A 12,957-nucleotide genomic window follows, 5' to 3' on the forward strand; every position below is an offset into this window, starting at 1 on the left:
AGCTCAAGGAAGAAGACATTGTTTACATCCCTTAGACTTCCGGGGTTGTCATGTTGGAGTTGTGGTCATTCATTGCTGTGAAGTGACACGCGTTTCTCTGTCTGCTGATGGAGAAGCTTCTGTCCAAACTCGCCGACAAACATGTCCTTTTCCCGGCCTCTTTTTTAATCCGGCTGGCTTTGGTGGCTTATGGAGACTTCCAGGACAGGACTATGGCGGTGAAGTACACGGATATAGACTACCATGTGTTCACAGATGCTGCCAGGTTCATCACACAGGTAACTACTCTCCATTCATCTGCTGCTAAATGTGTTTTAGGAATAATAAAAGTCAGTGCTCCTGTAAGGAGTTGTATAACTTTAATTGTCATGATTTGGTCAATCTTTAGTGTTTAAAAAATAGTCCATAATCATTCATTGTCCTCCTTTCATCAGACAATTTGTCAATAATTAATCAGATTTAGATTTAATTTTAGTATTTAAAGTCTGACCCTAACAGAACTCTTACCATTAAATAATAAGCAACTGTATTTAAAAGAAAAAGTAGTTTATTAAACCAAGCCACCTTCTTCCAAGACCCTCTGTTCAGTCCTGATGCCTTGTTGCTCTCTGTAGGCTCTTCTGGCAGTCTGCTGAGCACAGTAAGAGGCCTACTGTGATGCAGTGTGTTCTGAGGTCTTTCTATTCAAACCCAAACATAATATTTCTCCAATTTAATCTACCTTAATAATTTTACTTTAAATAAATATACATTTTGTCTAGACCAGGGTTCTGCAACCTTTACAATCCAAAACGCCGTTTTTCCCATCAGTCATGTTAAATGAAACTTGTTTAGAGACGCAAAAGTTGCATGATAAACATGTAGTATAGGAAATTAGTTCTCATTTTTAAAGAACCACTATTTTCTTTCAATTTTTAGATTTTAAAATTAAGAAAAACATAAAACTTTTACAAAAAGATGGATACATATTATTTTATGTGATATTGATATTTGTAGAAAATGGTGTAAAAAAAACCCCACATAGTTTCCAACATAATGATCAGAAAAATTGATTCAAACAAAAGACTTTTACTTATACGTTTAGTTTGATTCTGTTAGTAGTAAACCTGTTCTTACACAAACTATGTAAAAAATACAAATTTCTTGCATTTCCACTGTGTTAATTTACTTGCATTCTGAAAATTCAATGCAATTATTCCCTGAAAAAAAACTGAAATAGTTTATTTTTTATTTTTTTAGCTAAAGTTATGAGGAGCAATTATGGAAGATTCCAAAGAGCCACAGGTTGCAGACCTCTGTATTAAGCACTCAGTTGTGCAGATGCTGTGACACAACTGGCTAGGCATCATGATGCTGTATTTGTCTTACACTTTTCTCTCTAATCTGCTCCAAACTCATGCAGTTAAAAGACAGAAACATCCCTTTCTGCCTCACTTCTCACACTTACCACCAGGCGTCAGTAGAGGGAGATATTCAGTGTATTCCAATTTGTATGTCACTGTTATGGTTGATGGGCATAATTAAAATAAACTCACTTTTTCATCACTTTTCATGAACAGACACTAGCAACACTACTATATTTTTACACAGGCTGAGTCTCCATACAACAGGTCGACCTACCGCTACACCCCTCTGCTGGCCTGGCTTCTTACCCCAAACATCTATCTCTGCATGGTGTTTGGAAAGCTCCTTTTCATTTTATGTGATGTGCTGTCAGGAGTGCTGATCTACAGAACTCTCCGTTTGAGAGGTCTAGACTCCAAGGTTTGACCAACCCGCAGTTTTCTATCTGGGTATATCGAGGTTTTTCGCTTGTTTAGATGAGTATACCTTTCTGTTTATTTGCTCATGTTTATGTTTAGACAGCAAGCTATGTTTGTTCTCTGTGGCTACTCAACCCTCTGCCTATGGGAGTGTCGAGTCGAGGGAACGCAGAATCCATCCTGGCAGCTCTGGTGCTCGGGACGTTGCTTTGTATGGAAGGTAAGTGTTGTCTGAATCCTGTGGGAGCTGACTACTCACATATTTTACCTCCATAAAAACTAGATGGATGTCACCACTGCTGTCATGTTATGTACACAAACATCTTCTGTGCTTATACATTTTGTTTCTCCTAGCCAAGCATCTGGTATGGGCCGCTGTGCTCTACGGCCTGTCGGTTCATATGAAGATCTATCCCATAACATATGCCCTGCCCATTGCTCTGACCCTGAGATCGCCGGAGGTGGGAACAGCGGCAGGCAAACCCATACAGACATGGAAGAAGTGCGTCATCTTCATCGGGTGTTTCCTCAGTCGTGAGCTGATCCTCTTTGGAATCGTGGCCGGAGGAGTTTTCTCTGTGTTCACAGCAATCTTCTATTACATGTGAGACAAACACACAAAGGCTGGTTCTACCGGGTTTAATTTAGTCACTTTTGTGCAGGATGTTAAGAACTCGTCAGATGTATTTATTACTTTTAGGAAGATGCAATAATATTTCAGAATAAAAAAAAAAGCACAGAAATACTAAAGTCATGATTCAGGTGACTCCTCTGCTTTGGATGCAGGTACGGTTGGCCGTTTCTTCATGAGACCTACTTGTACCATCTGACCAGAAGGGACATCAGGCACAACTTCTCCCCGTACTTCTACATGCTCTACCTGACTGAAGGTACTCATCAATCCAGGCATGGTGGTGGAGGCATTATGCCGTGGGGGTTTGTTCTGTAAGGACAGTGAGGCTGGTCAGAGCTTATGGGAAAATGGACAGAGCTAAATCCATCCATCCAGCCAGCAGATGGGCACCTGAATCTCACTGACACAGATTTATCGAGCAAAAACCAGGTGTTATTTGTGTGATTTTGAACTTGTTTTTCTTTTAAGTTTAATAGTGAATAACTGAACATGCTGTGCAGGTGATGCACAATCCTTGGACTCATCGTTTTGCCTTTTATACGTTCAGACAGCAGGGGGAGCCAGTGGCTCGGCCTGGCAGCCTTTCTGCCTCAGCTCATCCTGCTGTTAGTGGCATCATGGACCTTTCACCGTGATCTGGCCTTTTCCTGTTTCCTTAATACGGCCATCTTCGTCTCCTTCAACAAAGTTTGCACCTCACAGGTACCCAGAAATATCACTAACATAAGTCACGGACCGCTCATAGGATAGGATCCATCTTTATGTCAGGGTTCCTAAGCAGGTTTGAGTAAGAATGGAAAAATCTGTGGAAAACGATTTTCCATTTTCTAATCAGCAAAAGCTTAATAATGCTTAATGAATTGAGTAGTTTTTACAATGATTTATATGTAAATCAAATCTTTATCTGTGATTTGCCACTTCACACTTGATCATCATTTTTCTCATCAGTATCATTTTTTTTTTTTTTTACTTGATGACTGAATGCAGGTTCTTTCTAAAACCATAAAAAGGGCAATCTTTCAACCTTTTTATTTCCTAAACTGGGTCTGGGTAAAATGCCAAAGAAAGCACTAAACCAGGTATTGCTTTTGCAAACAAGATGAAGGGACGTTCAAAAACTGCTTTAAATCTCTCCTTATAGTTTCCAAAAACTACAGAAAAAAATAGAAATTTGAGTCTAGAAAGGTATGGATTTTAAAATAAAAGTTGTTTTTAATTTTCTAGCAAAAGAAATTGGGAAGAAAGTGTGGGCTTGTTGAGTTTATACTTACATGCCTTTAATTAACACTGTGGAAATGCAAGAAATGTGTACTTTTTACATAGTTTGTGTAAGAACAGGGTTACTACTAAACAGTTACTCTTGCTTTTCCTCATACTGTTGATTACTAAATGTTTACTTAATAACCTTAATATTTTACATAATATTTCCTGGAAATAGGAAAAGTCCCGTTTAATTAATGATTATGTGTGTATTAGTACATCCAGAAGGAGGAGCTGACACATTTATGCCTTTTTAATCACAGTCAATTATTTATGGTTTTGCCTCTAAGTTGCAGGATATTTGGGTCATGGACCTCTTGTTTTAACCAAGGTTACACTACAAGCTAAAAGTGTGGAAGCAGGATAATATTTTATTTAGGAACAAAATAAACCTGATTGTTATATAAAGAGTCACTTATTAGATCACATTTTTACTTCAATTATCAGATACCAGGTTTTTTTCTTGCTTAGGCTGTTTTTACCAAATGTAACCTCCTGTGGGTTCCCAGCAGCAAGACATATAGATGATATGTGACTTGTTTGCTTACTTTTGTACTGAAGTTAAACGTTTATTCAGCAATGGTCTGGTAGCATCAATGTATACCTTAATGTATGACGGAAAATGGTGTGTAGAAAAAAAACCAAAGTCTCAACATTCATCAAACACATTCCATAATCCATAAAACTCATATGGATTTATAAGAAACTGGTTGGGAAAAGAACCTTAAAGGTGCTTCCAAGCTTTCATCCTGTAGTCTATATGGCAAATATTTAATTCTGTTGTAATGGAGAGTAATTTCTGCTGATTAACGAGACCCAACATGTTTGTGTTGTCAGTATTTCCTGTGGTACCTGTGCTTGCTACCTCTGGTCATCCCACACCTGACTCTGACTGTGAAACAGGGGCTGGGTCTGCTGCTGCTCTGGTTTGCTGGACAGGTAATTCATCTGCTGGGACCCACTTAGCCATTCCCATCTCAGATTAACCTCTTCATGTTTCTTTCTCATAATTGACAACCTTGCATGATGAGTAACAACTGTACTAGATTATTACTACTATTATTATTACTAAGTGTCAACCACAAACTTCAGTGTATTTTAATACGGGTTTTATGTGATAAACCAACACAAAGCAGTGCATAATTATGGAGTAGAAGGAAAATGTTTTTAACAAATAAAAATCTGACAGTTGTGGTGTGCATTTGTATTCAGTCTGTCAGGGTATTCCTCTACCAGGCTGGCACATCTGGAAACTAAACCTTTTCTCCATTCTCCCTTATGAAACATCTCAAGCTCAGTCAGATTGTGAAAATCTATTTTGAAGTCATACCATGATTGTTAATTAGATATGGGTCTGGACTTTGACTGGGCCATTTTAACCCATTAATATGCTCAGGTCTGAATCATTCCATTGCAGCTCTGGCTGTTTATGGTCATTATCTTGCTGGACGGTGAACCTCTGCCCCAGTCTCAGGTGTTTTGCAGCCAGTAACTGGTTTACCGAGTATTTAGCTCCATCTATCTATCAATCAACACGAACCCGCTTCCCTGTCCAAAAATAGCACCTCCACTGCATGATGCTGCCATCACTGCGTTTAACCTAGGGGGTGGTGTGCAGTGTCATTTTCTCACAAATGTCTTAAAGATTTTTTTTGTGATGTGACAAAATGTGAATGAGTTCATGGTGTATGAGCAACCTGCAGACTGAATTCTGCATTAAGTTATTTTTGTTTTGTTCTGACTTTTTTTTGTTTTGGCTGATCAGTTTACAACATTAAATGAAATAATTAGTTACAAAGTCAGCTAGTTCTCGAGTTACATTTTAAAGCTGTAAATGAGAAAGCTCTGTACAGTTCTGCACGTTTTCTCCATCCGCAGGCTCTATGGTTGGCCCCTGCCTACTTCCTGGAGTTTGAAGGCTACAACACATTTGTTCCAATCTGGCTCGCCGGATTGCTGTTCTTGATCGTCAACTGCTTCATCTTGATTCAGATCATAACCCACTACAAACCGAAACCCCGTCCACAGAGACTGAAGGCCGAATGAAACCCCACTGAACTTTCTAATGACGAGGATGCATCACTAGAAACGTTTGTATTCTGCTCGGTTGCTCTCGGTTGTCTTTTCAAGTATTTACTTCACTATAATCTAAATCATGTTGTCAGTTATCACACTGCTTTGTGTGGCCTTTAATATTTGATTTCTGTAACAAAGCAGATACTCTTGACCTGTTGAGAGCAAAACACAGATTATAGTTCAGGGATTAGAGAAAGTCCTCTGAGATCTTATTATAAACTGAGTTTTACATGTTTTAGAGCTAATTTAGAAGGCAGTTTCCGCTCATCTAGATATGACTCACGTTTTCCCCTATTGCTGTGGAGTCTGACTGCTTTACTTTACATAGACCTTAATGCTATGTACAAGGCTACCTTGCACAAGGAGGTGTGCTGTGCAGACCGACTTAAGTTCAGGTAAATCTGATCTAAATCATGTCATAGTGACCTGGATTCTTAATTAAAACTCTTCTTTGCTTTCCCATGGCACTCTGATAATATTCAGATGAAATTTATCCATATCTGTTCTACAAAATGCATATATTCAAGGCAGGGTTCCAGTTTTTATCAACAGAGGAAATGTTGGTTAAAACAAGCTTCGCTGAAGCTGCAGTGCACAGTTTTCACCAGGAGACAGAAGCATTTGCCAACAGACCAGATTTCTGGAGCTTGGATGCTTGTGTAACCCGCACAGATTAATCAGTCAACTGGAGCATGAACACGACTCAAAACAAACAGTGGTTCCCTTAATCTGGCCATACTCTCTCCTCCTAATCTCACATGGAAATCATCAAAGCACTCTCTCTAGTTCTGTTGATCCTAAGTATGTTTGTTGGTCCTGCAGCTTGGAACTGACACTAGAAGCATAAAACTACTAGATAGGATACATACACATATTTAGATGCTTGTCATTTAGGGTGGTTGAGGGTTGAATGTGGGTTTTTCTAAATCATTTATCCAAATGGCTTGTTTTGTCTGTGTGTTGCATATGGGGTGTGCGTGTTTGGGCCGATTCATGGTCAGCTGCGACCTAAATACCTGGTTTATGAATCACCGGGTTGCACTGAGTAACCTTTCAGCTGGCCAGCTGCCTATGGGCCCATGCGTAAACTATTTCATTTCACCACCATCCCTTTGAATACCACAACCTTCTGGAGTTTATTTTTAAAATCTGTTGGCTATAACAATGGATGGAAACCATTTCTCCTCAAACTGTTATATTTTCTAGGAATGTGGTGCGTTCCGTCAGTACTCAGAAATCCCAAGTTTCAAGTTGGAAAAACCCACTGGAACGCCCGCCGAAGTTGGAATTTTCACTCAGAAACCGAGAGTTAAAAATCCGATATGACTTCTGCCTTGTTATGGTATTTGCTCCTAAGGTCACATGTACAGCCTCCTTTTAAACATGATTCTGCAGTATTAGAATCTACAATTTGTTGACAAATAGTGTTTGTTTGTTTGTTATTGACTGCATTGCTAACTCTAGTTAGCCTTATCTCTAAGAACATCCATTACTAAATTCCCCATGGATTACCAGATCATGATTAAGTTGGGTAGTGTGTAATTTTGGAGTCCATGTTTCAACTTCCGAGGTTAAAGGAACCACATCAGAACTCCTGATTAGAAGTTCCCCTAAAGCTTACGTCATTAAATTCCAAATGTTTGAAACATTTTGAAGTAAAGTTGGGTATATCTATAAAAGGTATAAGATGTTAAAGTGAATAGTTAGTATGTTCCCTGCAGTAGACAACTTCTTTACAACCTCAGCTTGGATAAAGAAGAAGAAGTTTGTACCGAGGAGACGAGCTACCAACTCATCAGAGCAGGGCAGGTTCCACAGAAGAACTTTGCTAATTTGAAATAACTCCAACCTCAAAAAAGTTATCACATTGGGTCATGCAAACTGTATTTTATGAGCCAACAAACTGCTTTTATTTTCTGCATTAGTTGGCCATTAACTAATAAGTAATTTACTACTATTTCATGTACATACTCTTGTCTGGAGTTAGTCTTCCTTCAGATGTAGGAGATCAAACAGCGCTTGGAAGGAGAGCAGCACCTGTCACACCTCTTGATGCTGAGCAGCAGGAGGACTGCCTGAAGTTATCAGTGTTCCTCCTTGGTCAAGAATGTCTGACCACCAGCCCGTGCTCAGTTTCCATGGTAACTGACTTACTGCCTGAAGAAGGTGGTAGTTTTTCAGAACCTTTGTTGCGACACTGGGCTTAAAATTAGATGTCCAGAATACTGAAGAAGTAAATAATTAGTTATTCACAGTCAAGAGTTGGTGTGTTGTAGTTATTAATAGTGTTCCATGTGAAACACAAAAATCAGAACTACTTGATGAAGATTAAAGGAGTTTTAAAATAACAAAATATAGTTCTCTTTAATTGTTTGGGTTTTACTAGAGCTGCACAATTTACTGGATTGCAATATCAATGTGTGTAAAATCGCATTTGCAAAGGGCTGCTTGGATGTTGTGTTTGGTAGACTACAATATTTCAGGTGTTGTGAATTCAAACCCAGCCTGCACATACTATATTTGACTACAGGGACCGACTTTCCTCTCCTCTAGGCTCCCTGCTGATATAGATCTTCGTGATGAAGGTCCTAGAGCTCAGGGAGACTGATGGGGACATTCTGATGTTTGAAAAGAGACGGCTGAGGGAAAATGTGGGTTCATCACAATCGATAACAACCATCGCAATATTCAACAATAATATTGCAGTTACATGTTTTCCTTATGTAGTGCAGCCCTAGTTTTTACACTGCAGTCTTTTTTTATTTATTAGTTACTCAGCATATACTTAAAGCGTTCTATTCCTGGAATAGGTTATAAATGATGCAAAAGGTTATAAAACTGCCTTTTCACCATAGCATTTTTGAGTTTGGAATCGTTTTAGGGATACAAAAATTTGCTTTGGACTGTGCCTTGCCCTAATTTGCTCTAAGGTCAGCCCTTCTTTCTCTCTATTCAAGCAGAGGCCTTTGATTAGTTATGGACTCCAGGATAAAATGCTAACCATTCACAACCTTATCACAGAACCAAACTTCAGGAAAAGCTGGCATAACCATTAAAAGCAGTGGATTGACTGTTACATGTCTAAACTGAATTCAGATTTAAATGAATGTAATAAACTTAAACAAGCCATAGTTCACCATCAGCTCAGATGCCACCAAGAAGCTAGTGTCATTAAATCGCCTTTGACAGGCAAACCATTTAATGAACACTCAAGCAGCTTAAGAAAGTAGGCTTTTAAGGCAGGGTGCTTTGTTGCACTTCATTAGGTAATTGAGGTCAGCAAACAAAGAGTTGGAGTCTTTGGGAGTAGGCTTGAATGCTTCCATATTTTACTGATTTATTTAAATGTGAAATGTCTGTTGGGTGTTCTTTCCTTTCAGCTCATGATTTGATTTTTTTTTATATATATTTTGTACTGCAGTTTGATGATAAAGGCTTTAACCTAATTTTGTGTCAATGTTTCAAGTGCTGATAAAGTATATCTATACATTGCTTTGCATGTAATAGACCAACACAAAGTAATTTGTGATTATGAAGTGGATAGAGAAGATGTTCATTTTTTTTACTCAAAATTAAAATGTTTGAGTTTATTTGTATTCATCCTACTGAAATCATCATAAATACAATGTCATAAATACTGCTGTTCTGTGTACAAGAGATCCAAGAGGCCTTTTGCAACTCTGGAGGAGCTGCACAGATCCACAGCTCAGGTTGGAGAAGCTGTCAACATGACCACTCTTAGCTGTGTACTCTACAAATCTGGCTTTAAAAGAAGTGTGGCAAGAAGAAAGCCATAACTCCAGTGTCTGCAGTTTACCGCAAGTCATGTGAGCAACAAAGCCAACCTGGATGAAGGTGATCTGATGAAAGAATAAAATCGAACCTTTTAAAACGATGTGTGTTGTGGACTTTACCCTGAACACACCATGCCCACAGTGAAAAAGGGTGGTGGCAGCATCATTCTATGGGAATGCTTCTGCAGGGACATGGAAGCTGGGAAGAGTTAATGAAAAAGAAGATGGATGTAGCTAAATACAAGCCAGTGGATAATCTGTGGCAAAACTTGAAAAAGTGATGTTCGCATACGCTCCCTTTCCAGTCTTACTAAGAGTGAGCAATTCTGCAAAGAATAATTAGGGTATTAAGGTGGGGGAGGGGCTAAACAAATGCACGCCACACTTTTCAGGTTTTTATTTGTTAAAAATGTTCAGTATGTATAGTTTCACTTGCATTTCACGATTATGTTGTGCTGTTCTCTCAGTTAAAATCCAATAAAATACATTGAGGTTTGTGCTTTTAACATGTTAAATCCCTTCAATAGACTGTAAATGCATTAATACAGTATACTTATGAGTTTGTATATTTATGACCCTCAGGTTTCCTCCCCTCTTGTCACTGTGAGAGTCTTGGGAAGAAGACAAATGTGTGTATGCTTTTTTAGCGGTCAAAAACACAAAGTTAGAGCTAATTATGGCAAAGAATGTGATTATGTAAATGCCCATGCAACCTTTGCACTGTAAATGTATTACTGATCTAAGACTACTCATATACTCCCATACTGCTTATGCCTCACAGATACAGCTGTCAGCTTGCATCAGACACTTCGCTTACACCACAGCTGCCCAGAGCACTCACTCCTGTCTCCTGATTGGATGTCCTCTTTTCATCGTTTCTTTCTGATATCAGTATGTTTTCCCACTCCTACATTTTGTCTCACTTCTCCTCCTTCCTTATCTTTGTTGATGTAGTGTAACTGAGGGCTGCACACACCAATGGATGTTAAATATTTGAAATCAGCTCCATCATTTAACCTTCGGTTTCACATAACTATTTACAGTAGTTGTTTTATTTCATTAAAAACTTGTGTTAGGTTGATGTGATTACTTATAATGGAGAAATTCATCCATCTGTTGTCTATACCCTCTTGTTCTTGCAGGCTCAGGGGGGCACACTCATACCTAAGGGCGATTTAGAACGACTAATTAACCTAACAGTCATGTTTTTGTATTGTGGGAGGACTCCAGAGTACCCACAGAAAACCCACGTGTGCACGGGGAGAACCTGCAAACTCCTTGCAGAAAGATCCCAGAACCATATTTGAGCCTGGACCTTTTTTGTGCAATTCAACTGTATAACCAACTGCACCATTGAGCAGAGCTGAGAAAACTCTTAGTTTTTTTGTACAGTATACAGTTCAGCATTCAAAGTTCGAATGCAAAAAACGCCCAAAAAAACTACTCAGCAAAAACAAGGGGGTTGGAAATTTTTGGACTTTAATGTGTAGGCATAATATTTAACGTACAAATTCACCTCACTCAACAAACATCTCAATATTGTACTTAATGATAACGTTTAGAGCTGGACATGGTTTTTGCTTTTTATGTGCAAATAAAAATCTATTTTCCTCTTACGCGCCTAAATAAAATCCAGTGCAACTGATTGCGAAAGTCACCTAATTACTAAATGTGGTCTGCCTGTTGCAATGTGATAAAAACTGAAAACGTATGAGGGATATGAATACTTTTGCAAGGCTCTTGTGTTTTTACTAGGTTGTTTGTCCTGGTGCCCTAGTGAAATGGAATTTATTGTCTTTTAGTTGCCTCTCTTTACAAGCTTACTATCTAATGGGAACTTGATATGCACTGACACGTGCACAAATTTACGTAAACATTCTCAGTCATCCTAACTAGTAAAATCCCTGCACTAACTGATCCTTGCTCAGCCTGTAATTCCCTGTAAGCTATACACTGAGGAGAAACAAACATGGTGCAGAGAGGGATTAGAAGGAGTGATTAGAGTGTCGCTGGCAATCAGTGGCAGAGATGTATGGAGGAGATGAGGGCTGGAGAGGGAATTGTGCAAAGTCTAGCAGGTTTATTTTTTTATAATGTTAATAAATCTTTATCAAAGACCTGATATAGTGATAGAGGTAAAAATAAAATAAGCCTGATAGAGGTTAAAGACAATATTTCTACAGGTTGAGACACACAGGTTGACGCTTATATTTTGCACTTTGAATACCAGCATATATTGCTTTCACTGTATGCTTATTTCACAGCTAAGGAGTCTTTTAGCGGTGTGTGACTTATTGTTCAAGAAACAACTCTCCAATATTAAAGCAATATCATCAGCAACAGTTAAAGTAGCTGAACACACTCAATACCGTAATGTGACAAAATGGTTGCCACTTTGCAAAAATCGATCAGGAACGTTGGAACTGTCCTGTGATGTCCCACTTCATTTGTCCGTTGGTTGCTACGCCAGCAATGAGCTACTGGACTATGGCAGATCCAGGCTTTGTTAGATCAAGTGTAAGATCCCAGCATTTACCAAAAGACATTTGCCAGCTGGATGCCAGAGACATGGGTGAAACATTGGCACCAAAGGAGAAAACACAATCCCTTCTGCCTCATTTTATTGTAATTAGGATTTCAATTAAATAGGGACTCTAACAGAAAAGGTCATATGTTCAGATTGCAGAGAAGTTAGCAGACTGTTATTCATGGATCTCAGCAGCAGTTGGGGTGGCACATAGGTCCGTAGGTCTAGGATGCATTTAGGAAGCTCTAGAATGTAAGAAGATTTTAAAACCTATGCATTTAACAAAGAGGCAGTGCAGAGGCCTGTAAGAAGTGTTTGTTGTAACAGTTTTGTCTTTTTAATAACGTTTTTGTAATGTTTTATTCAAATTTTACATTTTGTAGCTCTTTTTTTAATTTCAGATATTTTCTCTATGAATTTACCCTAATCAAAGCAGCTAAAAGCTGGGCTGGTTTGGCCCATTTGATCAACCCTGAAAACCTTTCAACTAAAGTTAGATATCAATAGACTTTTTCTCTAGATGGCTTTTAAAATTTAACTTTTCAAAACTTTCATACTTTCTGGACGGTCGACATTGTCAAGCTATTTTCGTCTACATCACGCGAGTGAAGAACATGAATGAAAGTTTTGTTGTTCCTTGTTTTCTACTTTTGTTGCCTGAACAATCAGAAAGAAATTACAAGAGTTGAACTTTCATGAAAGGTTTCCAGAGAGGAAACTTTTGTTCTGTAGGAAAAGCATGATGGCCAGAGTGAACTGTGCCAAAGAGGAAGTAGACAAACCCAAAACGTTTGAACATGTTTGGAAAAATAAATCTGAAATCAAATAATTTGGAAACTAGGACAGAGGATATATAAAACGTAATTATTATAGCCTTCTGGGAAAAGAGCCTTATGTCAACTG

At 38.5% G+C, this 12,957-nt stretch overlaps 1 protein-coding gene across 3 annotated transcripts; it reads left to right on the forward strand.

The window, feature by feature from the left end:
- Positions 1-44: 44 nt before the first annotated feature.
- Positions 45-11,158, forward strand: pigm (phosphatidylinositol glycan anchor biosynthesis, class M). Of its 3 annotated transcripts, XM_047349008.1 has the most exons (9): positions 45-278; positions 1,591-1,764; positions 1,863-1,983; positions 2,118-2,367; positions 2,550-2,653; positions 2,945-3,099; positions 4,495-4,596; positions 10,110-10,156; positions 10,309-11,158. In XM_047349008.1, the coding sequence occupies exons 1-9, from the start codon at positions 108-110 to the stop codon at positions 10,379-10,381; spliced, it is 1,197 nt and encodes a 398-aa protein (XP_047204964.1). In that variant the 5' UTR covers positions 45-107; the 3' UTR covers positions 10,382-11,158. The 3 variants fall into 3 exon arrangements, with proteins under 3 accessions (XP_047204964.1, XP_047204963.1, XP_047204962.1); XM_047349007.1 differs by having other exon boundaries at positions 10,110-11,158; XM_047349006.1 differs by lacking the exons at positions 10,110-10,156; positions 10,309-11,158 and adding an exon at positions 5,536-9,628.
- The last annotated feature ends 1,799 nt before the right edge of the window (positions 11,159-12,957 follow it).

Source organism: Girardinichthys multiradiatus, chromosome 21, assembly GCF_021462225.1.
Source record: "Girardinichthys multiradiatus isolate DD_20200921_A chromosome 21, DD_fGirMul_XY1, whole genome shotgun sequence".
In the NCBI taxonomy this organism is placed as follows: Eukaryota; Metazoa; Chordata; class Actinopteri; order Cyprinodontiformes; family Goodeidae; genus Girardinichthys; species Girardinichthys multiradiatus.

Coding starts and splice junctions, on each gene's coding strand:
- pigm (XM_047349006.1), top strand. CDS start 108: ATGGAGAAGCTTCTGTCCAAACTCGCCGACAAACATGTCCTTTTCCCG. Junction 279..1,590: donor CTGCCAGGTTCATCACACAG/GTAACTACTCTC, acceptor ATTTTTACACAG/GCTGAGTCTCCATACAACAG. Junction 1,984..2,117: donor GACGTTGCTTTGTATGGAAG/GTAAGTGTTGTC, acceptor TGTTTCTCCTAG/CCAAGCATCTGGTATGGGCC.